Source organism: Onychomys torridus, chromosome 3, assembly GCF_903995425.1.
Source record: "Onychomys torridus chromosome 3, mOncTor1.1, whole genome shotgun sequence".
NCBI classification, from domain to species: Eukaryota; Metazoa; Chordata; class Mammalia; order Rodentia; family Cricetidae; genus Onychomys; species Onychomys torridus.
The window spans coordinates 141,088,244-141,115,930 of NC_050445.1; the positions used below are offsets into that span (position 1 = coordinate 141,088,244).

General features: G+C 48.8%; 1 protein-coding gene and 1 non-coding gene across 2 annotated transcripts; both read right to left on the reverse strand.

Annotated features, from left to right (window-relative positions):
- Positions 1-286: 286 nt before the first annotated feature.
- On the reverse strand, positions 287-392 carry LOC118581010. Its single transcript, XR_004944650.1, has one exon. It is a non-coding gene; the product is annotated as a U6 spliceosomal RNA (small nuclear RNA).
- A 1,373-nt stretch (positions 393-1,765) lies between these two features.
- Positions 1,766-27,469, reverse strand: Ccnd2 (cyclin D2). The gene is made up of 5 exons (XM_036182044.1): positions 27,025-27,469; positions 25,073-25,288; positions 22,398-22,557; positions 15,482-15,630; positions 1,766-6,506 (listed from the first exon to the last, which is right to left on the reverse strand). The coding sequence occupies exons 1-5, from the start codon at positions 27,214-27,216 to the stop codon at positions 6,357-6,359; spliced, it is 867 nt and encodes a 288-aa protein (XP_036037937.1). The 5' UTR covers positions 27,217-27,469; the 3' UTR covers positions 1,766-6,356.
- Positions 27,470-27,687: the final 218 nt, after the last annotated feature.

Here is a 27,687-nt window from a genome sequence, read left to right on the forward strand (position 1 = left end):
TTTTGGAATCTAATTAAATCCTGAGTATAGGGATCTTCAGGAGGTCCGAACTGGACTGCTTGCTGTCTCGCCATGTGGTACCCAATAACAAAGGCAACCATCAGCCAGTGGTGAGCACATAACTCACAGATGTCCGGTTTCTCTTCTTCAGAACCCAGACTCAAGTCTTCTGTTATAGCAGTGGGATCTGGGCTAGACCACATGTAAATGCAAGTTCTAGACATCAGTAAGGAACAGCTAAACCAGGACTTGTCCAATGACCATTTTTTTTTGTTTTTTGTTTTTTTTTAATATGGAACGCTTCACGAATTTGCATGTCATCCTTGCGCAGGGGCCATGCTAATCTTCTCTGTATCGTTCCAATTTTAGTCTATGTGCTGCCGAACGAGCACCCAATGCCTAGTTTTAATCTTACTGTTTACAACTCAGGTCAGAAAGAAACTGGGAAATAGTCTTCCTTTGAAAGAGGAAGCGATGACAGGGAGAATTAATTCCTATGGCAACATCAAAATAGTTGTTAAGGCTTTGCGCTCTACATGCCCATCGCTCCTAGGACGTTACTCTCCTAGCTGGCTTGGAGAGTGCTGTGACACCCAAGAGTGGTGAGGACCAGGACCTAGCAATCATTTGTGTTAAGGTGATAACTGGCTATCCCATCTGCCAGACCCTTACGTACCTCACCAGCCTTCACTGGGGCATTTGAGAACTAGGACTCACATGAGATGCACAGAGGGTCAGGTACTGTATGGGAACTTCTAGGAACATGAGGCGAAAGTCACCTGGCTGACGGTGGGGATCCATGGAGACACCCCAAAATTTGGTGATGGCACTGTGGGTTTCTGGCACCCATACCATGAGATACTCACTCATAGCCAAAGAGGGAGGAGTGAGTATTTAGCAAAAGCCAGGGGCTGTCATGGAAACCCTATCTTAACAGGAGTGACTCAGCCACCTCATGAAGAGACTGGGATATTTCTACTTGTATCTGGTTATATTTGTGGTTCAAAGGAGGGGGTGGGGCAGTCAACAATTCCTCATTGTAAAGACATGGATGTGGTTTCACTTCTGGCTTATGATTTGTATTTTATATCATTACCAACTGTTGCCAGCAGAGTTCTGAGTCAGGACAGGTGTATTTCAGTCTCAGGACCACCAGTCTGGAAATAAGTCAACAATGGCCAGACATTTTAGGTCAAGGTGAGTTTATTGTCCAAATAGCATAACCTAATTGCATTCAAAACCACTTACAACTCCACCCTCAAATCCAACTTCAAACTAGTCAGAACAAGTTATTTTTTTAAATCACTTAAAACTTAACAGGTGACCATGTCACCACCGTCATAGTCAATACAATGTGTTTCCCCCAAATTGTTCCTACAGACCTTTTATTTCGTTCACACTGATCATGCTACTTTAGCATTTTCTAGTATCCCAACCATAAAAACCACCCACACCTGTTATAGAGTACACTGTGAGAGAATAACATTGATTTGATATGGCATCACACTCTTAAAGCAAATTAAAAAAGAAAAAATCCAAGACAAGAGATCATAACTGATAGATCTGAGGTACACGGCAGAAGGATAATAAACATAATGGAGACAATTCGACGGCCTGGTGGCTTGCTGGGGACATACAAGATGATCAGCATAAGAATGACAGCCAGCCAGGTGGTGGTGGCCTCGGCCACGCTTTCGATCCCAGCACTCAGGAGGCAGAGGCAGGTGGGTCTCTGAGTTTGAGGCCAGCCTGGTCTACAGAGCGAGTTCCAGGACAGGCTTCAAAGCTACATAAAGAAACCCTGTCTCGGAAAAAAATGACAGCCAACAAAAATTAAGAGACCCTTTTAATGTGTGTGTGGTTTTTGTTTTTGTTTTGTTTTTGTTTTTTTTTGCAAAGATAGGCACCTGTTGAATTGACTGTGGTCAGTAAGGCACTTCTCCCCACAAGTGGGCTGCAGGCAAAGTGATGGATCTGCAGCTCCATCAAGTGTGTGGATTTGTTGTTGGCTTCTTAAAACTAGAGCCAAGAATGGGTCTGATGGCCCAGCCCAGTTTAAGAGAAGAGGGGCACAGGTCCTGGCTCCAAGTGCCGCCTCTTCTGCGATGTTGAGACTCTAGAATCGTCAAAGGCCACGCCGGGTAAGGAAGTCACACCTCCTGGATCTTCCTACCCGATCTTTTACAAATGGATGAGTGTGCTGCAGCTGTTCACACCCCCCATCCCCCAGTCTGCACCGATAAAAGCCTGTGTGCAATGTGTACCTGTGGAGGGCTTGTTGACTTAGGGGACTTCACTGTCTCAGTATTAATTTCCCTTTTAAAGCTATTCCCAAGGTTGGACTGTCTAAGATAAGCAAAGAGGAATCCTTTGGGCTTCGAAGTCAGCTGGCTTACTTAGACTTCTTATTGCTACCTCCAGTTTTCACACCACCAGCATACCCTCTTGAACCAGACAACCAGTATTTATAGGACATAAGGTACAAGCGTCATCTTCCCAGTCCTGTCCCCATAGCCCATGCAGAGAAAGCTCATCTGCCCTCTTTGTGAAAGCCATCAATCTTAGTCTGTTGGTACTACCTCTCTCAAGGCACAGATTGGTAGGTTCCCAAAGAGCTAGACTATAAGAAAGCTATTAAGCTCCCTCTGAGGGGTCACTTATCTTACTAGCACCAGGATGGGATCCAAGGCAGCTACATATACCCCCAGCCTGACTAGCTGCTAGAGAGGAGTATATCTTAGTAGGCACACACCTTAAGGCTAGCTGCCTCCAAGATGTGCCCTGCTCTTCGATGGCATCCTGGGGACAGTTCAAACAAAGCAACCTCTAAAAGCTGTCCCTTCTAGAAGGAGCTCGCTACTCAGCACTGGCAGATGGTCAGCCTTCATCCTCTTGCAGGCTGCCTGGCTATTAGGAACTGTTCTGAATCTAATGCTTAGCATATTATTTTTGGCATACTAGGGTTTCCTCCCCTCTAGGATTTGGTCAAAACAGGGAAGGATTAAAATTTGGCAAGCTGGGGGGACAACTTAGCCCCCATGGTTGGAGAAAGTACAGACAACAATGATGACAAAGAAAAAAAAAAAACAAAAAACAAAACAAAACAAAGAAAAGTTCATTAACAAGGCAGAAAAAGACCAGAGTCTGCAATCCCTTTTGTAGGATGTGAAGGGGGCAGGAGGAGCAAGCTGGGGTGATTTCTACCCCTCTGGGACAAAAATACTACTAAGAAGACTCAGATCTAAGCAGAGGGTATTGGTCACCAAGGAATCCAGGCTCCCTTCCCTTGTGTAAGCAAAGTACAGGCGAAAGAGCCACTCTGCATACCTCATCACACAGGCTCTGAGGATGGCAGACAGGAAGTGTCTTCTCCATCCAAGATAAGATAAGCAGACAGTAGCCTGCTTCTTCCCTGGTGTGTCTGCTTCCTTCATTCTGTGTTTCTGTTCAACTCCAAGGTCATGTGTGCTTTGTGTAACTCATCAGGCACCCCAGTTGCCCAAGAACTCAAGGGACTGTGTCTGTCAGGCTCTTAAAGACTAGAAGAGTGTGTTGTGCAATGTGAGTGTCAGATAAACACTGGCTAGCTACAGGCTGCTCCTTTTCCCCTCTCATACTTCCCAAGTCATCACCCACTGTCCCACCACATACTCCCTAGAATTTTAGGGTCGTGCTAACTCACCGAGTCCTGATCCCTCCAAAATACACTTGAGACCAGAGGAATGGCCTCTCACTCCCTTTCAACATGCGTCCCAAACTCATTTAACCTGTGCTTCCTGCCTGGCCCCCTCAATGGGATTTAAAACCTGAAGCCATTCAGTGGCACCCACAGACACCCTGGCCCTGCACAGCCCTTGCCTGCCACTGTGGAGGACAGGAGTGTGAAATGTATGCTGCAGCTCAGCAGCCGAGACTCAGTCCTAGGAAGACTTTGAAGAACATCCTAAGTTGGGGTGTCAGTGCCAAGGAGGAGTAAACTGGTCAGCTTTCATGATGAAGGGACCCTATGAAGAAGAAAGTCCTGTTTCTGAATGGGCTACAAGATGGGGGTGGGGTTGGGGGTGTCTCCTAACTGTCTGCCAGAATTCTTGATTACTGATCCTGGTGACTGCATGCAAGTCAGGCTTACCTAGTCCACTGCCTGTGTTTGCCAAGTGTCTGCCTTGTGTGGAAGAGCCCTTCCTTCCTTCCACGTGCTCTTTTATCACGAGGTGGGAGCCTGGGTCAAGGGGGAGCCTAGTGACCTTGGAGACAGAAAAGATCCCTGGGCCTGAGACCCCGGGTCAGATCCCTTCTGCCTTCTACCTAGGAGGCTGCCCAGCTTCTGCCTGCCCTCCGCCCTGGGCCCTGGGCCCTGGGCCTCCTGCTAGCGGCCATCCCAACAGAAACTGTATAGCTGTGAGGTATTATGAAAACAAAAACGTACATTGTTATCATTATTGATTTTGTCCAGTAAACCTGAGGTAAAGAATACTTTGAAGAATGTGATCAGAGGAGGGAGGGAAAAAGAAGAACCAGGAAAGAAAAGGAACCAAACAGAATGAAACAGAACTCATCAATACGCTACCAGAAGAAAACAAACCGAGGAAAAGCTTTTCCAGTACAAAGAACTCATCTCAACCATCTACTTCAGGACTTGAAATTTAAGCAGTAAAATAATATATTATAACAATGTTTCTAAAATAGCAGCACACCGTGAAACATTACAGCTAGGTACTGTTAATGTGAACAGAGAATGAACGACCTCAGCTTAGCAGCGAAAAATAATAATAATGAACAGAACAAAAGAAAAACAAAAGATAAGAGACCCTTAGCTGTTTCTCCATCTTCAACCCTCATACTATGAAACAAGGTGGAGCCTGTGTAGGAAGTCAATTCTTCAAAGCAGCCCTGTTCTGATCTTTTCTAAAAAAAAAAAAAAAAGGCAAGTACTCTAACAAATAGCTTCATTACTTGTCAGTTAACAGCTGTGGCTCCGACTTCTGTTTACTGACTGCCTCAAAGAAGTGGGAGAGGAAAAATTCAAGTACAATGAATACTATAATTTTGCAGTAAAATTAACAAACAAACAGAAAAATGGAAAAGGGAATAAAATGCCACACCCTGATGTTTTTCCATGTTCGAAGTAGAAAAATACAGATGGGGATCAATCCTTCTATGCCATCAGAACGGTTTAGACCTTTGTTTTTAGGCTGGGATGGGTATGTCAGTAGAAGGATCTCTTAGTCCTGGTAGGGACACCAGAGCTCAGTACCAGAACATCAGACTCCAGAAATGAACAGTAACCAGAAGGGGACAGGAAGGGGAGGGGCAAAGAAGGAAGGAATATTCAACACGAGTGCTTAAACCATCCCATCTACCCCACCCTACCCCACCCCACCCCACCGCAGAACAATCTTGCAAAGTGCTTTTCTAATGGAATGGTTTATAACAGCATCAAACTGTGGACCAGACATGCCAGTCAGCACCAGAAGCTAAGTTGTCGTTTTCCTAATAAGGGATTAAAGATCACCTCGGCCTCTTCTGTTACATAGGAAAGCTTAGTTTCAGATTCTGCTTGTGGTCTCCATCTGCCCCCATTTCGATGAATTTTGGTCATGGCCCATAGCTGACTCCCTCCATTAGGTAACAGTAGGATATATCTACAGTGAACCATGTTTGGAGGAAGAAGCACAAACTCACCAAATATGAGACTTAGGAACCAATCACCTGTGTCCAACTGGCAAAAGATATATCCCTTAGATAGCAGCTACTGTAGACAGTGAGAGTATGCAATGTAGAGACCTCGCCATGCTAAGTCACGGTAACATGCGGTGAGGCGTCAAGGTGCTTCTTACATCCAAAATGGTTCAGTCATGTGGACAGGTAGTTCTGTACAACCTTTCCAGCATGTCCCTGCTTGCTTCTGATTCCTTCTTGGGTTCACTGCATTGCAACCTAATCATGCCTTACTGGCATCCACAACTCCTTGCAATTCTATGAAAAGGGGCGTATGCACTAGTTCACAAGCACAAAAGACAGTCTCCTCTAATTTGTTCCCATATTGCAGGTGTACATAATCTCGAGCTAGTCTGCGAGTTTTCCTGTAAGCATCTGACTATGACTTTGACATCATCAAACAATAGCTGTTTGCATACACAAGGGTACTTTGCTGTACTTTGAGCAGGCACCACATGCATTTCAATTATAGGGCCTTCTCCTCTCACTTCTAAAAGACCTTTAAATATGATCTAGGTGGGGGCAGAATTTGTTTTTTAAGTTTCATCCTAAAACACAAAGAACAAAACATAACTAGAGAGAGAAGGAGCGAGCAGATGACTAACACGCCTCTCTCTTGCAGGCCCCGAACGGCATCCTCACAGGTCAACATCCCGAACATCTGTAGGTGTGGTGGCTTGGTCCAGATCTTCCACAGACTTGGATCCATTGTGCTGTTCTTGACGGAACTGCTGCAGGCTGTTGAGCAGTACAGCCTCGATTTGCTCCTGGCAGGCTTTGAGACAATCCTGGAGGACGGAGGTCCAGACAGGGGCTATTAGCATATGCACTTGCACAAAACATCTCCCAGAGACAGACACAGTCCACCTCCCATCACCCTGTACTCATTTTTCTGTAGAAGTAAGTATGATGGCGAGGAGAGATGTTCTCAAATGCCATGGAAGCTCAGTACATGAAGTGGGGTACATGAGCCAGCAGCATCAGCACCATCTGGCAACTAGCTAGAAGTCCATCCCAGACTGAGCCAATAGGAGCTGACATTTCAGCTGAAACCCAGGCATTTCTTAGTCTAAAACATATGTACCAGAAAGTGATCCAGCTTTAAAAAAAAAGCCCTTGCCTGGACATCAAGGGGCCAACTGGAGGTTTTGTCTGGGAAAGGTTGGAGGTGGCACAGAAGGACTCGGTTCCTACAAGGTGCTACACTGTTAACCAAGCCAGCAACCAGGGAACAGGTAACCAGGGGGATGCCTAACCGTTGAAAGTGTTCAGAAACTAAAAATCTCTGCATTTTCTGCTCATTTACCACCCTTGAACTCTCTTCACAAAAACACAATGCAGAATGTTTACAAACCTGAGGACGCTTGAGCTTGTCCAATTTGGGAATAAGCAAGAATTTGCACTATTGCCTTTATTAGTCTATATTTGGTAGGGAAAGTCCAGAGCGAGCTGCCCCAGGCAGAAGCTTCTTTCTATTAGCTGGGAGACATGGAATGTGAGGGCAAGTCATGCTGTCACTGGGACGGGACTATGGCTCAAGCTAGACGCTTGGGGGAGGTGGGGGGCAAGCTAAGAAAACTGATCCTGGTAGGGATGTCCCCCTTAGTCTCTTGGCTCTGCCTCCCTGCACTTTCAAGCAGCCTATGTATGCAGAAACTGTGCTAACCTGAAGCTCCCCCTGCCTGCCCACAGCTTAATACACACTTCCCCTGTTTATTTCACAGTGCAAATCTCACTACCTAGAGGCTGCTATTTTTCCAAGCACAAAGGCATTATCTTTATTTTCCAAAGACCTAAAATAAAGTTGGCATTAAGTACCAAGGAGCGAAGTTTCCATTGCCTCCCACCTCCATCCATTTTTTTCTTTCCTATCTCTCATCTGCTCCACGTCTCAAACTATAGCTTGAAGATCAGGAGTGATGGCAGACCAAGGGCAAAGGTCAGAGGTGAAATGCTCCCTGAACCTGAGCATGATGGGAAAGGGAGGGCGGAGTTTGCTGCTGACTCCATACTGGCAGGGCACAGCTCCGTTTGTCAACTCCAATCTCTGTTTCTCCATCTATAAAAACGAACTGCTAAGCAGCAGGTCAATAAATAATCATTGTTTACTATGTGTGTGTGTGGTAATGGCTCTGTCTGTCCTGGAATCTGAAAGAATCCTTTGGACTTTGAGACTGGATGCTTCTCAGGCTGGCTTTAATCAAGTGATCCTCCTACCTCTGCCTTCTGAGTAGCTGGGACTGCGGGCACACAAACATGCCCATCTTAGATTTCTTTAAAGGAAGGTATGGATCAGCAAATATTTAAGACAAGGATGTGCCACAGGTCTGGTCCTAGAGATAGTGTGGCCCAGCACTGGGAGTCACCAACCCAATTTCAACAATGCTAAATGAAGAACTCATATGCCGAGGATCATACGCTCTGTGGGCAAGATCATCTTGGTTGGCACATCTACCCTATCATTATGACCAATGTACATCTCCATGGTACCAGTGTATGAATCACACCAGATGGTCCTCTGAGGAGATCAGCCTGCAGAGAGCTTAAGGACTTGGCTTTAGGATGGGCAGTTTCCTGACTCTTCCTACTAAGCCTTCCCTTCTCTCTGCCTTTAAAGCCCTGTAGAGAAACCCCTACAGGGAAGACAGGACATCTGGCAGTCACTTCTATAGGACTTTCAGAGCCAAGGGCTCAAAATGATTCAAGTGTGACCTGACACACCTTCCAGCCAAGGGCAGGCTCACAGGCTGTTCTAAGCAATGGGTGAAGATCCAAAGATTTTTATATAAAATGTACACTCTCCTTTCCAATGTTAATTGAAAACCTAATCATTACCGACTAGGTGACCCCTGACCTTTGATCCCTCTCATTTGGAGAAGAGACCAGGCACTAATGTGGTTAACCTAGGAAAGACAGCTGGAACCCTACCTGCTGCTCACACAGTAGACCCATCTTGCCCACCTGAGGTCTCTGCTCGACTAGCCATCACTTTCCTCTCCCCCCGAAGTTGTCCGCTACCATTTCTACTTTTAGCTAGGGTCCCTCAGTCCTGGCTCAGGCAGGTGGAAATCTCAAAGGCAAGAGCCTGCCCTGCAGAAACCATGGAGAATATACCACTTCTTGCAGGTGGAGAAATCTGCACTGTACCCTTCCAACGTCAGCCAGTCCTAGTATAACATCCTCCCTCCGCTTCTTTGTAGGAGCCCTTCTTGGGCCTTACAGGGCAAAGGAACTTCCTATGAGCTGGTGGAAAGCGAAGAAGACACCATCGCAAGGGAGTTGTGATCTACAATAAGCAGAATATTAGCTGCAGGGGTTGGGGGTAGGTGGTGTCTTAGAAAGACACAAGAGCCCTGCCTCCAACCCAGCCACACAGCTTGTGCCAGGAGGCCACAGGAGAGAAGTGTGGAGTTCAGAGTAATTCCAAAGGGACAGGATTCACAAATGATGTCTTAATAAATAATCAGAGTATCAGCAAATGCGGAGCTGTAAGAGGCCTACAGAGACCAAACTGGGAACTGGAGCTGGGGAATGGTGTGGCTTGTCCCTGAATGACAGCAGAAAAATCCACACAAGTCGCCAATTTGAGAACTTTCTCTTTCCAACAGCTCTGCTTCTTTCAGGACGCAAGGAAGGGCATAATGGACAGAGAGTCTCTAGAAAGGAAGACCCAGGCTGAGTGTGCGTGTGTGCGTGTGTGTAGGGGTGATGACAACAGGGCCCCTGATGAAAAGGTGCTGCATCCCTGTGACAAGCGGGAACTCTAGGACCTCGGCTTTGCGTAGCCTCCCAAAGCAGCAGGCATTGTGTTAAGATGCCCCAAATTAAGCTGATTAAAAGGAAAGCTATAATGCTAGTCTGTCAGCCGGACAGGTGGCACTCCACTGCGCTGGAGGTCGGGCACCCCTCCAACTCCTCTGATGATGGCCCCCTCCCTGTTCAGCCCCCGGTCCCCCATCTTCAGAGCCCTGACAGCAGCGGCTGTGATCTCCAGCTCGTTACTCGGGCCCCCGACTTCCTCCACTTGCTGGCTCGAGCTCCCGGCCCTGCACCCTCCACCGCCTCCATGAATGGACCCACGGAACTCCAACCATTAGCCCTCAGTGTTACTGCATCAACCCATTGTCACTACACACGCACTGCACTCAACAGGGGGACAAAGGGCTGAATGAGCCCCAGACCCGCGGCCAACTCAGGCAGAGACAACTTAGGAAACTATCTCATTCTTCCTTTCTTTGCAGGCTGTTTGGCTCGTTTCCTTGCATACCAAATGAGGCTGACAAGAAATGAGGAGGGAGGGAGGGAGGCAGCCCCCAGCTCTAGCCCACCTCCCCCGCCCCAGCCCGCCTTCCAACCTTGCTTCCCAGAGTTTCTGACCCCTATGAAGCCCACTAAAGATGACGTGGGTCCCAGAGATGGCTTGAGAAAACACCAGGTTTCGAGCTAAGGGGGAACAGAAGAGATGCCAGGGACCCCACAGAAAACCTGGGGCCCCAAACGAGCCATTTGCACTGAAGTTATTTGTTTTACAATTACAAGCAGTATCATAAAATGCCAAGACAACCCTAAATTCTAGAATTTACTCTGGGCAGTTCTTGAAAACATGGCAAGGAGTTCTGATGTAACCCAGGTAGAGCTGGCTGTGTGACTACAGCTGGTATTTGTTCTATTAAATACCTTCTAGAAACTTCCTCATATCTTTAGAGCATGGAAGCCTCAATTCATTTTTTTTTCCTTTCTGGAAATGTTGGAGATTGAACCCAGAGCCTTGCCCATGTTAGGCAAGTATCCTACCACTGAGCCTCATACCAGCCCTAAATTCCACTCTATAATTCGTTAAGTGTGAGACTGAAAGAGAGGATTAAGTGGCTTGCACTAAGATAAATCTTCTGACATATAACTAACGTTTAATTACACACATACATACAGGCAGGTAGATCTAGATAGATGGTAAATGCTCCATGGTTTACTTTCCCTTTCTTAAATTAAATTTATCGATTTTATGTGCATTGGAGTTTTGCCTGCCTATGTGTCTGTGCACCACATGTGTGAGTTACAGACTGTTGTGAGCTGTCAGTCACATGGGTGCTGGGAATCAAATCCTGGTGCTCTGGAAGAGCAGCCAGTGCTCTTAATCATCTCCAGCCCTTTCTAAAAGTCCTAAATGAATCTGCTTGTCCTTTGTTCTTCCTTTCCTCCTTCCTTCCTTCCTTCCTTCCTTCCTTCCTTCCTTCCTTCCTCCCTCCCTCCCTCCCTCCCTCCCTCCCTCCCTCCCTCCCTTTCCCCAACCTCACTACCCCATGACTGCCAGAGGCTGGAGATAAAAAGCCAAGTCTAGTTGCGTAGATTCAAAAGACCTTATAGTCAACTGAACAGTGAGGTAAACGCTGGACCAAAGCATGATCACACTGTGGAGGGCATGGAAAAGGAACCCGATTCTCCAGGGGCCGGAGATGGCCATCCCTGCTCTCACCCTTGGCAACGGAAGCCTGGGTAGGTAGAAGTTCCCTGAGAGTGAGCCTGCCCCCTCTGGCTAGGGTCTGTTTTTAGCAACTCTTAACTTGTAGCTAGAAGTAACAAGTACCGAAAATACACCACCCTCTGAGACTTCTCTCCCTGTAAGTCTGTCAGGCTTCTCACTCAGATTTCTCTTTGGAATGGAGCATTCCGGTTTATTTTGGCAACAAGATGGGAAAACAAAGACCCACTTTCTCAGAGCTGAGTGGGTCCCTGCAATCTCAGCTATCTGCTGCCAGTGAGCTGTGGAATGTAGCTCAGAGGTGGTAGATGAGTCAAGAGGACCTGCTTTCAACCTTGATCTCAGACTATCGTGAGCTGCCACTTACAGTGAGAGTAGAACAGATTGTAAAGAACAAGGTGAACTCAGGAACTCTGGTCAGCTATCTGCCACAAGGGGTAAACGTGGTCCTGGGTGTTGGTTTAACTTATCCATGGGACAGTCCAATACACCTGCTGGCATTTCACAGGGGGAGTCCCGGATGTTTCATATGTATTTGTACACACAATGCATGTGTATGTATATATGTGTGTATATATATATATATATATATATATATATGTGTATATATATATGTATATATATATGTATATATATATATATGTATATATATATATCCACCCACATATGTATATCTAATGCATGTGTTTATATTCATATGTATATACATACCCATATCTATCCATATATATGGATAAAGTATTATGACATAAAATCAACCATTTTTAGTGTATTTGAGTGCTATGCACATCCATACTGTGTGTGATGCCCAGGATGTTGCATCTCCAATCTGAATCTCTATATGCATTTACCACTGACTCCCTTTTCTTTCCTCATCCCAAGTCCTGGGAACCTCAGTTATTCTTTTTGTTTCTATCAATTTGACCTCTCCAGCTTCTTCATATATGACCTGTGTCTGGCTTATTTTACTTAGCAGTGTTTTTAAGCTTAACCCCAGGCTGATGTTTCTTTTGAAAGGCTCCACAATAACCCATCATATGGTCATATGACATTTTGTTTCTCTAGTCCAAGGACATGTTATTCAGCTCAAACGTTATTCGGCTCAAATTACAATTGGCCTCATGAGTTCCATTATTTAAAGAAGTGCCTCATTTAAAGTTCAGAACATGCTAGCATTTGTTAATCCAAGATCTTGTGAGGATGCTCCATGGTTTACTTTCCTTTTTTTTTTTTTTAAATTGAATTCATCTATTTTATGTGCATCGGAGTTTTGCCTGCCTACGTAGCTGTGCACCACATGTGTGAGTTACAGACTGTTGTGAGCTGTCACATGGGTGCTGGGAATCAAATCCTGGTGCTCTGGAAGAGCAGCCAGTAGTGCTCTCCAGCACGGAATCATCTCCAGCCCTTACTTTACATTTCTTGATTAATGGCCAAGTGATTTTCCATGCTCCATCTGTCTATTTCAGCCTCAAGCATGGTGCCTAGGGACCAGGCCTTGCCCATTTCTACTTTCTCATGCAGCTGTCTGCAACAAATGGACATTCTAAGTGCTTCCAGAATCGAGTCGGGAGGAGTGGTCCAAGCACACCGCTTCTTCTTTCACAAAATGGTGAACAGAGGTCATGAAAGCAGAATTCCCCCTCTGAACACCAGTGCATTCCAAATGGCAGCCTTATTGACCTTCACTCTGGAATTCAGCTCTTCAGAGAGCACACGCTGATGGAGCGAAGGACATTCAGCACCTGGGAAGCTGCGGGCACACCAACCTTTCCACTGAAAACACTTCTGGGAAGCAGATGAGTGAGCTTCAGGGGTCAGTGGTACACATGGAACTTACGGAGGCACCAGCCATTTACCTGGACAGGTGAGGTTGATCTTTCTAGTTCCTATGTCCATGCTTGGATTAGAATCCTGCAAAGTCTGTTCTTGGGCCTACTGTGAGCATCAAGCATGGACTTGCACCCTCAAATTAAGACAAAACATGGGTCTCTTGCAGAAACAAAGTGCCAGGGTCAGTGAGATGGCTCAGTGGGTAAAGGTGCTTATCACCTAGCTTGGTGACCCAAGTTCAATGCCCAGGACACACATGGGGAAGAAGAGCCAACAACCAGAAGAGGTTGTTCTTTGACCTCCACATGCGAGTTGTGGCATGCATTACACTTATACACTTAAACACACACACACACACACACACACACACACACACACAGAAAAAAGGTAATTAAACTTTTTGTGTAAAGAAATAAAATATCAAATCAATAGCTGTAGCTGACAGGATCCCAGTCAGCAGCAAACTTGGATTTCCTGTCTGCTGCACGGTTTCTGAGAGAGGAAGAGGAAGATGCCATCTCCAGTATGAAATGACAGGTTTGTGTGCAGCCATGTAAATCAGGGCACAGAGTCTCAGTAGTGGCCCATACGAGCAGTTTCTGTCCATATGTACCAGTAAGGAGTGGGACAAGGGAGAGGGAGGCAAACCATGGGGCCCTTCTGGGGGGTGTCAGCCCAATCAGAGCAGTCCTAGAACTGTTGAAAATGCAGTGACATCTGAGGGTCAAAGCACTGTTGTAGGCATTTTCTGTGTGAGTTGAAGAAAGGCTTGTTTGCAATTGGCTAGCATCCTATCTATAAAGGGAACCTTACCAGGAGACATTAGGAAGAGGAAAGAAAGGGATGAGCTCCTACACACACACACACACACACACACACACACACACACACACACACACACGCATACACATACACTTCTGGAGAATTAGAAAGGTTTTCACACTGTGCTGGAGTTAGAAACAGAGAGCTTTGCAATCTATATCTGGAACCCTTCCTGAAAAGCATACATTTTGGCACCAACATTTAACATAGCCCATCTGAAAACTGGTTCAGAGTAGAGCCCAGGCCTAGTTCTATCAAACTCTTCAAGGCCTGCCACCTCTCTGAGCTAGTGGTCAAGGCCCAATACAGGTAAGTTGATGGATGGCCTTGAGCTCCCTGTGTTTAAACAGCCGCTGCTCAGCAGACCCTGGGGAGACACCAGCCACAGGCCTGTGTATCACATGACACGACCCTTGAACCCAGTAAATTCCTTCACAGGACACTCTAATTCCTGAGCTTCTCCATGGTGAAGCACCAGGACCTGAGGACCAGCAATACTCTTCTCTCTGCCCCGCCTTTCAACCAAATGCCTTTTGCAAATACCAAGTTCCCGGGAGCCTCAGCAGTGAACAGTCTCCAGGCTGGAGTGGGAGCTCAGAGGTGTGAGGGCCCAGCTCCACTACTACCTGTCTTTCTTCCAGGTTGCCTCCTTTACCCTCTCTGTTGCCTGGGGAAAATGCAGGGAACTGTCTATCTGGGCTCTGTGAGCCATCTCAGATGGAACCCTCTCCAATGATTATGTCCTAGGCACTGAAACCAAGACCGTATAGAATCCTGGCCCATCTCAAAACCTCTCTTGTTTAAGAGCTCTGAATTCTGGCAGCCAGCAGCAGACTTGGGGCCATCCACACAGAATGGAAAAAGTCTAAAGCTAATAATAGTTCCCTGAATTTGTGTCGTACTTGATCTTTGTGTGTCTGGCCATCCGTCACCGCTCTGATCAAAAGCAAAGCCAGAGACAGGATGGTGGAAAGCTTGACAGCATGGACACAGGGCCACATCTTGAATGTGCTCTCTCCACTGTGGCCACGGCCCAGCTTTAGCTGTCCCCTTTGAGCCTTACCTCCTCAGAGGGGAGTAGCAGAACTGGAGGTTCTCCATGGCAAAGCAGAGGCCTGACAACGTGTACATAAATGGACATAAACCCCATACCACAGAGGAAAACCAGTCAACGGCCCTTCCCCCTCCCATCAGTCTGCTGAGGTCCGTCTGTATTTTAAGGCACACACAGGCTTTCAAACCCACAAGAGGAAGCAGAAGGTAGCTAATGGTGCACACCTGCAATCGCAGCCACCAGGGAGGTGGAAGGAGGAGGATCACAAGTTCAAGGCCAGCCTGCACAACTTTGTTCGACTGTCTCTCAATGAAAGTTAGAGAAGAGATAATGATATGACTCAGTGGTAGGTAGAGTGATGGCCTGGCATGCTCAGAGCCCAATCCTCAGTAACACATACACCTTGAGGGTGAGGCGTCACTCTGCTAGAGCTTACACTGACTTAAATGCTGATCTTCAAAGACAAACACCAAGAAGAAAAAACAAAAAAACAACCTTTGACCCATCATAAACCACCATCTTTCCCAGAACTTGAGGAGAGACACCAGGTTTCAGCCAAGGTGGTGGGTACCTACCACATCAGTATGGGTGATCTTGGCCAGCAGTTCAGTCAGTGCATCACACGTGAGTGTGTTTGCTTCTTCATCCTGCTGAAGCCCACAGATGGCTGCTCCCACACTTCCGGTTGCGATCATCGATGGTGGGTACATGGCAAACTTGAAGTCTGGAAAGAACAAGAGGCTGAAAGTTAAGCACAGAAGTTGAAAGGGGCCCGAGCTTGCCAGCCTGCAGATGCTTGCAAATCAGAAGGTGTGAGACCACTGGCCTAGGATCCCTGGCTCCACAGCCATGCTCTCCCTTGACTCCTTCCATAGGAAGCTCTTTTGCCAACTGTGGGTACTCTCAATCTTAAAAGGGACACCAAGGCAAGAGAGCAAGGTCACTTATCTGAGTGCACACAGCAAGTCACCAAAGGCTCCACGTCCTGGGGAGTCTATGCCCCATAATTGTTCAAGTCAATACATGCCAGGTACCATGTTCTTTGCTCTGCCATGGCCATTGAGGTGAATAAAATGTGGCATCTTCCCCGGGAGATGGTGGAACAGGGTCAAGGAGGCATGTAATTGTACAGGTCAGTACTCCATCTACCCTGCAGGTAGGATAACTATAGGCTTTTGACGTTTGAAGGAAGGAAGGCAAAGCACAAGGAGATGGGCAATCATGAAGACTTTTGTGAAGAATGATATTCCCAACAGGACCTTGCCCCAGTCTCTGGCTAAGTGTAAAGAAATAAATACTAGAGAGGGGCTGGAGAACTGACTCAGCTTATTGCTCCCGCAGAAGACCAAGTTCGATTTCAGCATCCACATAAACTGTCTGTATCTCCAGTCCCAAGGGATCTGATATCCTCTTCTGGCTTCCACAGGCCCCAGGCATGTGCATAGTACACATACATACATGTAGACAAAACACTCCTGTGTGTGTGTGTGTTCACATGTGTGTGCATGTAAGCTAAATACAGAAGCAGTAATGTAGGAGATGAGGTGAGTTGGCCCAAATTCCCTTAATCCTCAACTTCTAACCATTTGTTAAGGATCTTCAGAACATTAGGACAGAAGACAGAACTTTACTCAAATACCAAAGACTAACATTTGTGTTCCAATCATACTGTTATTCACCTTAAGTAGTAGTGGCAACTTGGGACCCTAAACTTAGTTCCCACTGAGTGATTTCCTAAGGGGCTTCATGACTGTGATCCAGTCTAGTACAGTTGTGAAATGGGGTCCACTTTCCAGTGTAGGATCACCAGTTGTAGCAAGACATCAATAAGTCCAGTGGGGACAGAAGGGAGAACATAGAGGGGCAGATAAGTCACACTTCAGATCATATGAGACTACTGGGCTGAACATGAACGCTCAGAGCCACCTAGGCTCTTCCCTTCTCCCAGTGCAATGCCTTCCTGCAGCAGCATGGTACTGTGAAGCTTTTTCAGCAGAGAACACCGTGCCTCAGCATTGAATCTCCACTGTTGCTAGACACTCTGTGAATCAGCGAACCGTGCACGCGTCCCCTCCCACCTGGCTCAATCCCAGGAACACTGGGTAGGCCTGGCCGTCTGTCTGTCTCTCTCCTTGGCTTTTCCCCATTCACCATTTTCACCTTGAGGGCCATATATTATGGGGTTTCACCCAACTCCTACTGGCCGCCAAGCCCTGCCTGTGTCTTCTCGATCTGCCTAACTGGTGTGACGAAGCCAACCTCCTCGCCTCTTGCTCTGCTGTAGGTCTCTCCCATATGGGCCACAGGAGACTGTTTCTCTGCCCAATAACCTTGTTAGCTCCCCTCTGTGACATTCATAGTACAGAAGAGGCAGTCAGCCCATGGCCCTGGGCCCACAGAGGCCCTGGGTGAGAGCACCTGGCAGTGACAGGGCAGGGAACTGTCCTCATGTTCCTTTCCTTGTGCCCAGGCTCCAGATCAGGAGGCATGTGCATCATCCCTGCAGAACTTCGCAGCTACACTGCTAACAAAACCAACTCAAGGTTAGCATGTGGAGCCGGAAGGGATTTGTGGCTTGCCTGGGCTATAGGTACAAGACCCTTATGGGGACAGGCTCTACCTTTTCCTTTTCCCCAATAAAGTACTGAGTGAGGGGAGTCCTCCTTGGGCAGAGCCTGACTGACTCTTTATACCATGCTCCAACATGCACGACTAGTCATCCCCATACCCCACACTGTGCTAAAACAGGTGTTCCCAAGAAGCAGCAGTTTCGTATAGCTGGGTAGCCAATTTATTACACAGCAATACATCCCAGTATGGTGTCTTTTTTTTTTCTTTTCTTTTCTTCTTTTTCTTTTTGGTTTTTCGAGACAGGGTTTCTCTGTGTAGTTTTGGAGCCTGTCCTGGATCTCGCTCTGTAGACCAGGCTGGCCTCGAACTCACGGAGATCTGTCTGGCTCTGCCTCCCAAGTGCTGGGATTAAAGGCATGCGCCACCGCCGCCTGGCACCAATATGGTATCTTAATGCTTGACTTCACATACACTACATGGATATCTTCAAAAGAAACTTTTCTGACCTAAGAAGGGTTAGTAATTTGCTTGGCAAAGTGGTGGTACACCTTTCATCCCAGCACCCGGGAGGCAGAAGCAGGTGGAATTCTGAGTTCAAGGCCAGCCTGGTCTACAGAGCCAGTTCCAGGAGCTGTTAAGTCAGTAGTTAGCTTTACCATGCAGTCCACAATTATTCTGATGTGGTTCACCGAGAAGCCCCAGGCCTGGCCTCCTCACTCCCTCCCGGAGGGTGCAGACTTAGGACACATACCAGGTGAATGGAAATCCTGAGGTGTAAGGTGATTCGTTCAGGGTCAATCACTAGGGGTGCTGGACCTCTGACTAGGGACGCCTTTGTACTCCCATCCAGTCTGGGTTTAGAACAACCCTCAGAGTTACCTCCCACACCGTGAAGAAAAAGACAAAAGCAGGGCCCTTCATCAGAAGCCCAACTCCACGGGCCCCACCTCTGCAGAGTCAGCAGGAGACTGCGGCACCAAATCCCAAGGATGCCGCAGAAGCAGCTGGGTGTCTGGAGAGGCACTCCATATCCAGCAACGTGGAATCTGCACTTTTTGATGAGATCTCACTGGCCAAACTTTCAAAGCTAATGGAGTCTAAATCTGGGAGGCTGTGTGTGGTCCTGCTCAAAGCGCTTGACGCTGACTCAAAGTAGGAGCCCAAGTGAATCATACTAACAAAGCCTCCCGGGGGCTGCTCTACTCTCGCTCACCACTAGGGGGAGCGGCGTTGATTTTTGAGGCTGAGGAAACCCAGAAAAACTGTCTTGTTTTCTCTGCTTCTTCCTCTTCCTCAACCTGTAGTGAGGGAGGTGCAAGTTCAGACCCAGGGTGCTCATTGGCCAGTAAACGACACCCGTGACATCATTCGGCACACACTCATCTGCCACCCCCAGAAGGATTCAGCACAAACTGTCCTTACGGTGCAAGGGCAGTAACTGTTAGCTACTGACTGTTAGCTTGGCTGGGAGGAGAGGGCTGAAGAAAAGCACCCATTCATCTTATGGCCAGATGGGATGTGAGATAACCAGTATCACTCATAGAACTCCAGTTCAACATGCTACTTCCTCCTTTTGGCCCCATGACTGCCCTCTGGGGGCAGTTCAGAGGCCCCTGGGTGGATATGTGGGTTTCACTCTTCCTTCCTGGCTACCAGAGAGGCTTGGATTACATTCTAGAACAAGAGTCAAGTCCCTAGACTTTTCAGGGCCACCACAGTCTGGCTACAACTTGGGGCTGGAAATCAATAAACGCCTTTAAGAGAAGACTGGGTGAACCCTAGGCAGAAGCCTTGGGGTGGAGGTGGGGTAACACAGGCAATTGGGTACAGCAGTCCCAGGTGGGCTCCCAGTGCAAAAAGAAGCAGCTTCAGGGAATCTGGGGTACCTGTACCAAGTTTAAACTCAACGCCACTGATGTCACATGCTAAGCATGTTAAGGTTGCTGGTGCCCAAGTAAGATCCTGGTCATCTCAGGGGAGGGGCCTTCTTGCCCCTGCTGCAGAGCCCCTCAGGAGAATGGAGCCCACTTCTGCCTTCCCTCCACTCTCATCCACCAAGACCAACTGGGAGAGCAATACTAGGTAGCCACTGTAAACTGGACAGGGGAGGAGAGCACCTCTCTGCCCTGCCACCAACCTTAACCCAGAGTCCCATAAAGGCAGCCTGCTGGTCAGTCACTGTTCCCTCCCTCGGCCCCTGCACTCCCCATGCTCTTCCCCTTTCACACACACATACGCTGAGGACATCCCTCAGGGCTCCCAGTAGCTATTTCACAATTGGCTTTTCCCATAAACTATCAACATCGCCCCAGGGCTGGCTACCCACCGTCTCTTCAGGGACTGGCCCCTTCCTGTGCCACGGTGAACCCCCAAGACCCTGGCTGCAGGCGCTTCCTCAGCTCCAGGACTGGAGCTAGGGTGAGGCTGTGAGGTACTGAGCACCCGAGCATGCGGGAGCACCACCTGTGGCTGAGGGGGCAGGGCGTCTCCCATCTTTGGTCCTTGAGTCACTCTGCATCTGCTACTTGAGGATCCTGCCATTCTTGGGTCCACTAGATCTTGGCTCCCTGAAGCTCTGTCACTCAAGAGCAGCAGGCCTTGGTGTTTGGGCTGTCCAGCCTATTGCTGCCCTCCACCCCCACCCCCGACCCCACCATCACCAGCAGGGTTCCAAAGTTTATCCACTTGCAGGGGTCCAAGCGCAGACCAAGGGAGAGATGAGGGCCCTGTGGGCAGGCCTACCCTTTCTACACCCAGGAGGCTTGCGGTTCTCTTCTTCACTTTCACCAGGTCTGCGCCTCAGGCTTTGTACTTGGCACATAGCTCTGACCTGACTAGAGGGTACACTCTCCCCTTTCCTTCCCACTCCTTGGCTAAAGCCAGGCTGAGGCCCCGAAAAGGCAGTCTTCCTGACGGCCTCCACCTCCCAGTGGACCTCTGTCCTCAGTCCCTGAATCCCAAGCTCCCCATTTTGGCCCCAAAGTTGGCAGCTGCTCCAAGGATCTGCACAAGACAGCCAAGAGTGGGGGATGGGATCCCCAAGAATAGAGAACGGGCCTGTGGTCTATACAGGATTGGGAGACTCTATCTTAGCCTGGGTAACTCCACCCATCACCCCCTCAGCCCAGTGCAAGATCAGGGAAAAAGAAGTGGTGGACACTCCCCCCCCACACACTCCAAAGACCTATCAGTCAAGGTCAAAGTAGGGCTGTGGCCATTGGCAGCTGGGTGGTGAGGGAATTGAGGTAGGGTTGTCAGCTGTCCCAGGGCCAGAGAGAAGAGGTTGTCTCCCCCCACCATTGAATCATGGCAAGAGAGGAAAGGGACTGAGTTCCTGGGTGACGAAAGAGCAGGTCAGTGTGAGGCTGACCTCTAGAGCCCAGGCCAGTGCAGAAGAGCAGGGAGCAGAGGAGGGCTGCTGTCCATAGAGGAGCCAAGACTGAGGCTTCTGTGTGCACTCCCCCAAGCCCCAGCTGTTGGAAGGACAGGTAACTACACAAAGGAGCTGGGGCACATGTGCCATAAGGCCTGATACAGGTCCCCAAGGGCTGGCAATAACACACACACACACACACACACACACACACACACACACACAGGAGTGGGAGGTGGAATCCCACACATAAGCCAGTCAGAGCCCTTGTCTAATAGCAGGAAAAGCTGTATCCACCTTAAGTGAAGAAGTTCAAGTCTCAGACTAGGGCTCACTATTGTTGGAGTACTTTCACAATTAGTACTGTGCATGCGCCTTATAAAGCATAGGGCATGTCTCTTCGCTGTGGGTTTTAGTTTTCCTATGCATTCTGCAAAGGCTAGAGAAACGATGTATCCAAAAGCTTGTTTTGCAGATGGAGTTGAACTTCAGAGAGGTGAAACAGCCTGTGCAAGGTCACTCAGTGATAAGTAACGAAGTCTGTCTGACCTTTTAACTTCGAACAAAGCACAGGCCCTATTGTTCAGTACACAACCAGCTAGGCAAACACATAATTAACCCATTACAAGGGTTAAAATGTTACACTCCACCGACTCCCTATCACACCTCCACAGTTCAAGAACCCCTGGTGAACTGAGCTGCACGCCACTCATGGTAAGTTCTTTACCTTCTGACCCTGAGGAGACGAACTCCTGACACATCTCCCCTGGACTTCCCAAGCTCCTAGACTAGGGTTCTCCACCTTCCTTACGCTGGGACCCTTTAAGACAGTTCCACATGTTGGGGTGACCCCCAACCTTAAAACTATTTTCGTTGCTACTTCCTAACTATAATTGAGCTACTGTTATGAGTCGTAATGTAACTATCTGACATGCAGGATATCTGCTAAGTGACCCCTGTGGGGTCTGAGACCCACAGATTGAGAACCACACTTCTAGGGACTTCTACCCAGGTGTGGGCCAGTAACAGCTATGCGTCAACATCTTTTCCAGAGCTTGGAAAACCAGTCTTTGCTCAAAAGGTGTACTCTCTCTCAGCAGAGGGAGCAACCAGAAGGCAGTAAGTGAATTAGTGAATGAAAAGGAATTCCTTCCCCCTTACCAGGGCAGGCCTCAGATTTATCTTCTCGCTCTAACCTATATTTGCCCCCCACCTCCCTTACGGTCCCTCTTGGGCTCATTTCCAAGCTGTCCTTTTCCTCAAAAGATTAAAGACCTGAACACAACCAGTGAGCAGTATATATCATCATCAAAGGGCACTTTAGACATCATAAACAATAGTTTAGCAGGCACTAATTTCTTCCCCTGACCACACCTGTCCTCATAAAGCATTTATGAGTGAAGCAGAAAAAGAAAATATCCGCGCTCTGCTAAAGAGTGAACAAGCCAGAACTGAAACCCAGCCTGGCTAACTCAGGCCCACTTGCCTAGGACACCCAAAGTGGCAGGAGTTGGTAGGCCTTCCCGCCGCCCCGAGCTCCCTCTCACCGGTAGCACACAGAGCAATGAAGGTCTGCGCATGCTTGCGGATCAGAGGCAGCTTCTCCTTCTGCTGAGGCAACTTGCGCAGGATGTGCTCAATGAAGTCGTGAGGGGTGACTGCAGCCAGGTCCCACTTCAGCTTGCCCAGCACCACCAGTTCCCACTCCTGCAAAGGACGGGGGGAAGAGCGCAGAGAACTAAACACCCGTAGGCTGACTCCAGGTCTGGGCTAGGGGCTGGGTTCCAGACCAGCTTTAATGATGCTCATTAAGGCTCAGCTGTTGGATCATGATCCCAAGGGGGCCTCACTTGTCACCATGCCCTTCATGCTTTGAAGTCGCTGACAGCTCTTCTTGTGATGAAAATGTCAGGCTCCACTGCAGATAATGAGAGGCCAGGTAACCACTGCCAAGAGCTGACGAAATTTCTTCAGTTTTCTTCCCAACCCTACCCACAGGACCCTGATGTCCACAAACGCTGATGCTTGCCCACCCAGCAAGTTGGAACTAAAGCAAGATCTAGTCAAGGTCACGGTGGCACTGTGGCAATAATTTATTAGATATGTGTTCTATCATAGGACTAATAGTCTCTTTACTTCTCATGAAAAAAAAATGATACTTGCAGATTAGGAACAAAATCAGCTTCCTTGGCCCAACTCATTGGCAGCCAATTAGCTGGCCTTTACTTGTGAGAGGACGTATTTTTCTCTCTGCTGCTAACACTTTCCCCTTTGACACAGCATGGAGAAGTCTTGGGGATATGACACTTAGTGCTTTCCCCTAAATCTTCACTGGCCTTTTGTCGTCATGACTAAGAGGCCCAAGGTGGTCACTTGCAACTCCTGTAGCCAACAGTGATTTGAGGCAAGGCGGAGGTGCTGAAACAGGGTCCTAAAACCCCTCAGCCCGTGTACTGGGGCTCTCACTGTAATCCCACTAGAAAACAGCCTTGTGTCTCTCCTTTTGTGAAATAAATAGGGGAAATTCTGTTCAAATGAACTGGACTAAATAAAATAAAACCACAAGAAAGTGTGCACCTGAGGGGTGTGTGCCTGGGATTCCACCTCTCTGAAACAGAATGGAGGTTTCAGGTGAGCTTGAATTATATGAGACCTTGTTTATTTTGTTTGTTTTTGTTTTGCTGGCCCCCCAGAACATGGGGTTCATTCAAAAGGAAACTGCCCCTGCCAACCAGTCCTCTTCAGAAGCACCTGACTCTTCAGCTCACCTGGCTCCATCTGCAAAGCTCAGGGACAGGCTACAAAGCAGCAACTAGCTATGGTATGTCCTGGAGCAAGCTCTTTCCATCCATGACATAGGAAGGCTCTTCCTGACCCCATGACTTCTGGCTAGGAGGTGGGAAGCTGGCATGCTTTATTTATTTGGAAAGGGTTAAAGTTAGCTTCACTGGTCCTGGAAATATTAAGGTGTCTTGAAAAATAACTCAATCAGCCACATGGAAGATTCTATTTCATGTTTTGGGAGAAAAAAAAAGCTGGTCTCCAATTCTAATTTTTTTTTTTTTAATTCACAAGCTTTCAAGTCTGCCCTAGCTTTTTGCAGAAAGTTGGGATAAAAATCCGCTTAACTATGAAAAAAAACCCAGAGATGGCTTGAATCCCAGCCCTTCCTTCTTCTAGGGCAATGTGAACATAAACTCGTCCTCTGGCATCGTTATTAAAAGAAGCAGATCTTCCAGAAGAAAGCACCTTTAGGGGCCTCTCAGCCCAAACCAGAAGCAGCTGAAATCTGGCAGTGGTTCAAAGGTGAAGTCATTCATGCCCCTCTGCATTCTCTGTAATTCCTCCCCCAACCTTGCACATGTCTGACACTAGGTGGCAGCACAAGCCCAGAAAGGAGGACTCCTCACAAAGGGCTCAGTTCAAGAAGCCATTCTTAGCCTTGGAGACTTTGTGCAGGCCCAGGCCATGCCAGCAAGGTGGGGGGGGGGAGGGAGGCAGAGGGGGTGGTCCTCTTCTACCAGTGCAAGAGAAAGGTGTGCAAACCACTGAAGGTGGGCCCCAGAAGCCGCAAAACAGAGTTGCAGAACCTTCGGTGTGGCTGCAATGTGAAGGGAAGGGGCAGGAGGGTTTAAAAAAAAAAAAAAAGGGTAGATGGTGGGGAAAGCCTTTTCGGCAGAAAATCCAAGCCAAGACAGGACCCTCTGGGAATTGTCTCAGTCACAGTCCCTTCTGGAGCTAAGAACTCATGCTTTAGAGCCTGCCAATAGAAGGCCACAAAAAGTTGATGTATGAAGAGTTAGTGATCAGCTACTATATGTATGTTGATATTATGAGATTTTATTGATCTGTAAGTCATTACCTGCGACACATCCAGGCTCTTAGGAGACACAACACAGGTAGCATGTGAGAAATGAGATTGCGTTCTCAAGGTTCGGTGGAAATGTAGATAGACCTTAATTAAAATCATTAACTAAAATAGTCTATACCCCCCCACCCCTCAACACTCACATTCTCAACTGAATTTCATCCTCACAAATTTCCATGAGGTATTGAGCTTTGTTCATTCCCTGACATGAGAAGACTAGCTATCTCCTACTGAGTCACCTGGTTAGTGTAAAGGATCCAGAAGTTGTGGGCCATTGTGAATCCTAAGATGGACCTGGGGTTGGAGGATGGGGTTAGGAGAGGGCAGAGTCAGGAGCAAGGAGAGCAGCATTACCAGCAGCTCCTGGGGCTTCACGGAGTTGTCGGTGTAAATACACAGCTTTTCAGCAGTCAGCGGGATGGTCTCTTTGAGCTTAGAGGCTAGGAACATGCACACTGCGCCCAGGAGCTGAAGATGGGTCTTAGGAGTCGGGACTCCGGCCAAGAAACGGTCCAGATAATTCATGGCCAAAGGAAAGACTTCCTCTTCACACTTCTGTTCCTCACAGACCTACAAGCGGAGTGGGAAAGGGTCCGAGACGACAGTGAAAAAATAGCAACAGAAACAGAGGAAAAGAAAAGTATAACCCGTGGCGAACCAAAAAAAAAAAAAAAAATTTTTTTAAATTTTTTTGTGGAGAGGGGGGAGGGGAATGGAAAGGGCAATTAGAACAGAGGTGAGAACACTGGGGTAAATCCGAAGAGCCCTTGGGGCTCGGATATTCCGCCAGAGCTGAAAAAAATGGTTAACTAAAGTCCCCCAAACCCCAAGGCAAAGCCCAGAGCAGCGGCTGCCTGCCGCTCCCTCTGCCTCCTCACTACTCCGCACTCTAACTCACTCACTCTCTTTTTTGGATTTCGTCATCTTTTCAAAAAATCAATAAAAATATTCTGGAAGCTCCAAGGGTCTACTTCTTGGTCTCATTCGGATCCCCAGACCCTATTCTATCATTCCCGACAATTGAAAAAATTGTCCAGGGTGGTCTCGGCCGCCCAGGGGCCGCTGTTGGGGGGGTGGGTGGAGAAGAGGGGGAGGGAGGAGGAAGCGCGCCGCAGCCGCCGCAGCTGGAGCCGGAGCGGGGGGGGGGGGCGCTTCGAAAAAAAATTATTAAAAATCGAGGGGAAAGCCTAGAAACGTCCTTTGGGCCTGAAAACCCCAGAGAGGCTCCAGGCTCCCCGGAATAGAGGTTTCGGGTGTCATTAAGGTCGTTATCTCCACCCCAGAGGCTCTGGATCCCGGTGCGGAAACTTGCGGAGTCGGCTGCGGCCCACAAGGGCAGTAGCTAAGAAGGCTGTACCCAGCTGGGAGCTGGGGGAGAGGGATTCGGGGAACCCCTCTCCAGGAGGCACACGGGACTCTGATCTCTCATCTGGGGGTGTCCCCTACCCGCTCTACACACACCTCCTCCCTCGCTTCCTACCCCACCCAAATCTGCGCGCTGAAGAAGCAGTCAAACTGTAAGTAACCTTGGTGATTGGGGGCTGGGAGAGAGGGCACGACCAGAAAGAGGGTGGCCACGATCATGGGGTGCTTGGGGGAGCCGGCGAATGTTCCCAGTCCTTGCAGTTGGAGTTTGCAAAGCAACATGGCGAAAGCGCGGCAGGTCCAGAGCTGTGCATACGTGGGCACCCTCCTCTCTCCGCAAAGATTTGCGAGCAAGACTAAAGCAGCGGTTCTTTCAGAGTCCCCTAACACGCACGTTTTCCCAGTGTGACTTCCGGGGCTCTCCTGAATTCCCCGTTTCTCTCCTCCCTCCTCCCGCTCCAAACTGCCAACGCGGAGTCCCGACCACACGCAAGGGACCCGAGGCCAGGGTGGCATTGCCCCAGCCTCGGGGTGTGTGTGTGGCGGCGGCGGGGGGCGGGGGGCGTCTGTCTTTCACTGTTGGTGTGGATTTTAAGGTCCCTACACCCTTGGGGGCCTCACTGAAGGCAGCGGTTCCACAAAACAGGTCAGGATGGGGATGGGAGGACGAGGAAGCCACATGCAGACACACGTTAGCGGGATGCCCCCCCACCCCCCACCGGCATCGTCGCCTCACCCACGTTTTCTGCCCCCAGTTAATCTAGCACGGGGCAGAACTGCGTCTCGTCCAAGGGTGCGGGGCCACCTCGCGCACCAGCGCAGGGAGGCCAGTGCGGGGGTAGTCCCCTCTCAGTTTTAAGATCCCTGCGTGGGGGTGGGGGGGGAGGGTAGGTGAAGCTGGTAGGATTGCCTCTCCCTGAGAGCGTCGCCAGCACACCTACCTCTAGCATCCAGGTAGCCACCATCCTGCGCATGTACGGCTGAATGTCCTTCTGCACGCACTTGAAATAGGAGCACTGCGGGAGGTAGCGCTCCTCGATCGTCAACAGGTTCTGCAGGACGCGGTCTTCCAGCAGGTTGCGGTCGGGCACAGCCCTGCGCACCGGGTCCACCTCGCAGCAAAGCAGCTCCATGGCCAGCCGGCGACCACTCGGTCCCAACTGTGGAAGTTTTATTAGATTTTGGAGGCGGGGGGGGGGGCTCCCCTTACCTCCTTCCTTTGGCTAAATTCGAGATTTCAGAGGGAAAAAGTGGAAGAGAGAGAGAGAGAGAGAGAGAGAAGGGGGGGAGGCAGAGTGGAAGGTGGGCGAGCAGAGCCTCAAGGGCCGCCTGACTCGCACCAGTCCTTCACTCGGAACTGCCTCGCTCTCCCCAGCTCGCTCGCCGCTCTCTGAGGCAGTGACGCAAGCTGGCAGGGCAGTTAGATCTCCTCCCCCTCTCCGGTTCCTCCTCCCCTTTCCTCCTCTCCCCTGGCGTCCCTCCCCTCCTTTCAATCTCTCCCTCCCTCTTTCCCTTCCCTCCCCCCCCCCCCCTTCCCTCTTGTTATTAAGGAGCACAGCAGCTGGCCCGACCAAACTTCAAACACGATCCCCCCCCCCCGCGTC

Excerpts from the sequence above, each read along its gene's own strand:
- Ccnd2 (XM_036182044.1), bottom strand. The coding sequence starts at position 27,216 with ATGGAGCTGCTTTGCTGCGAGGTGGACCCGGTGCGCAGGGCTGTGCCC. Across the intron at positions 22,558-25,072 it reads TGAAGCCCCAGGAGCTGCTG|GAGTGGGAACTGGTGGTGCT; the intron begins GTAATGCTGCTC and ends CGTCCTTTGCAG. Across the intron at positions 6,507-15,481 it reads AGATCACCCATACTGATGTG|GATTGTCTCAAAGCCTGCCA; the intron begins GTAGGTACCCAC and ends TCCGTCCTCCAG.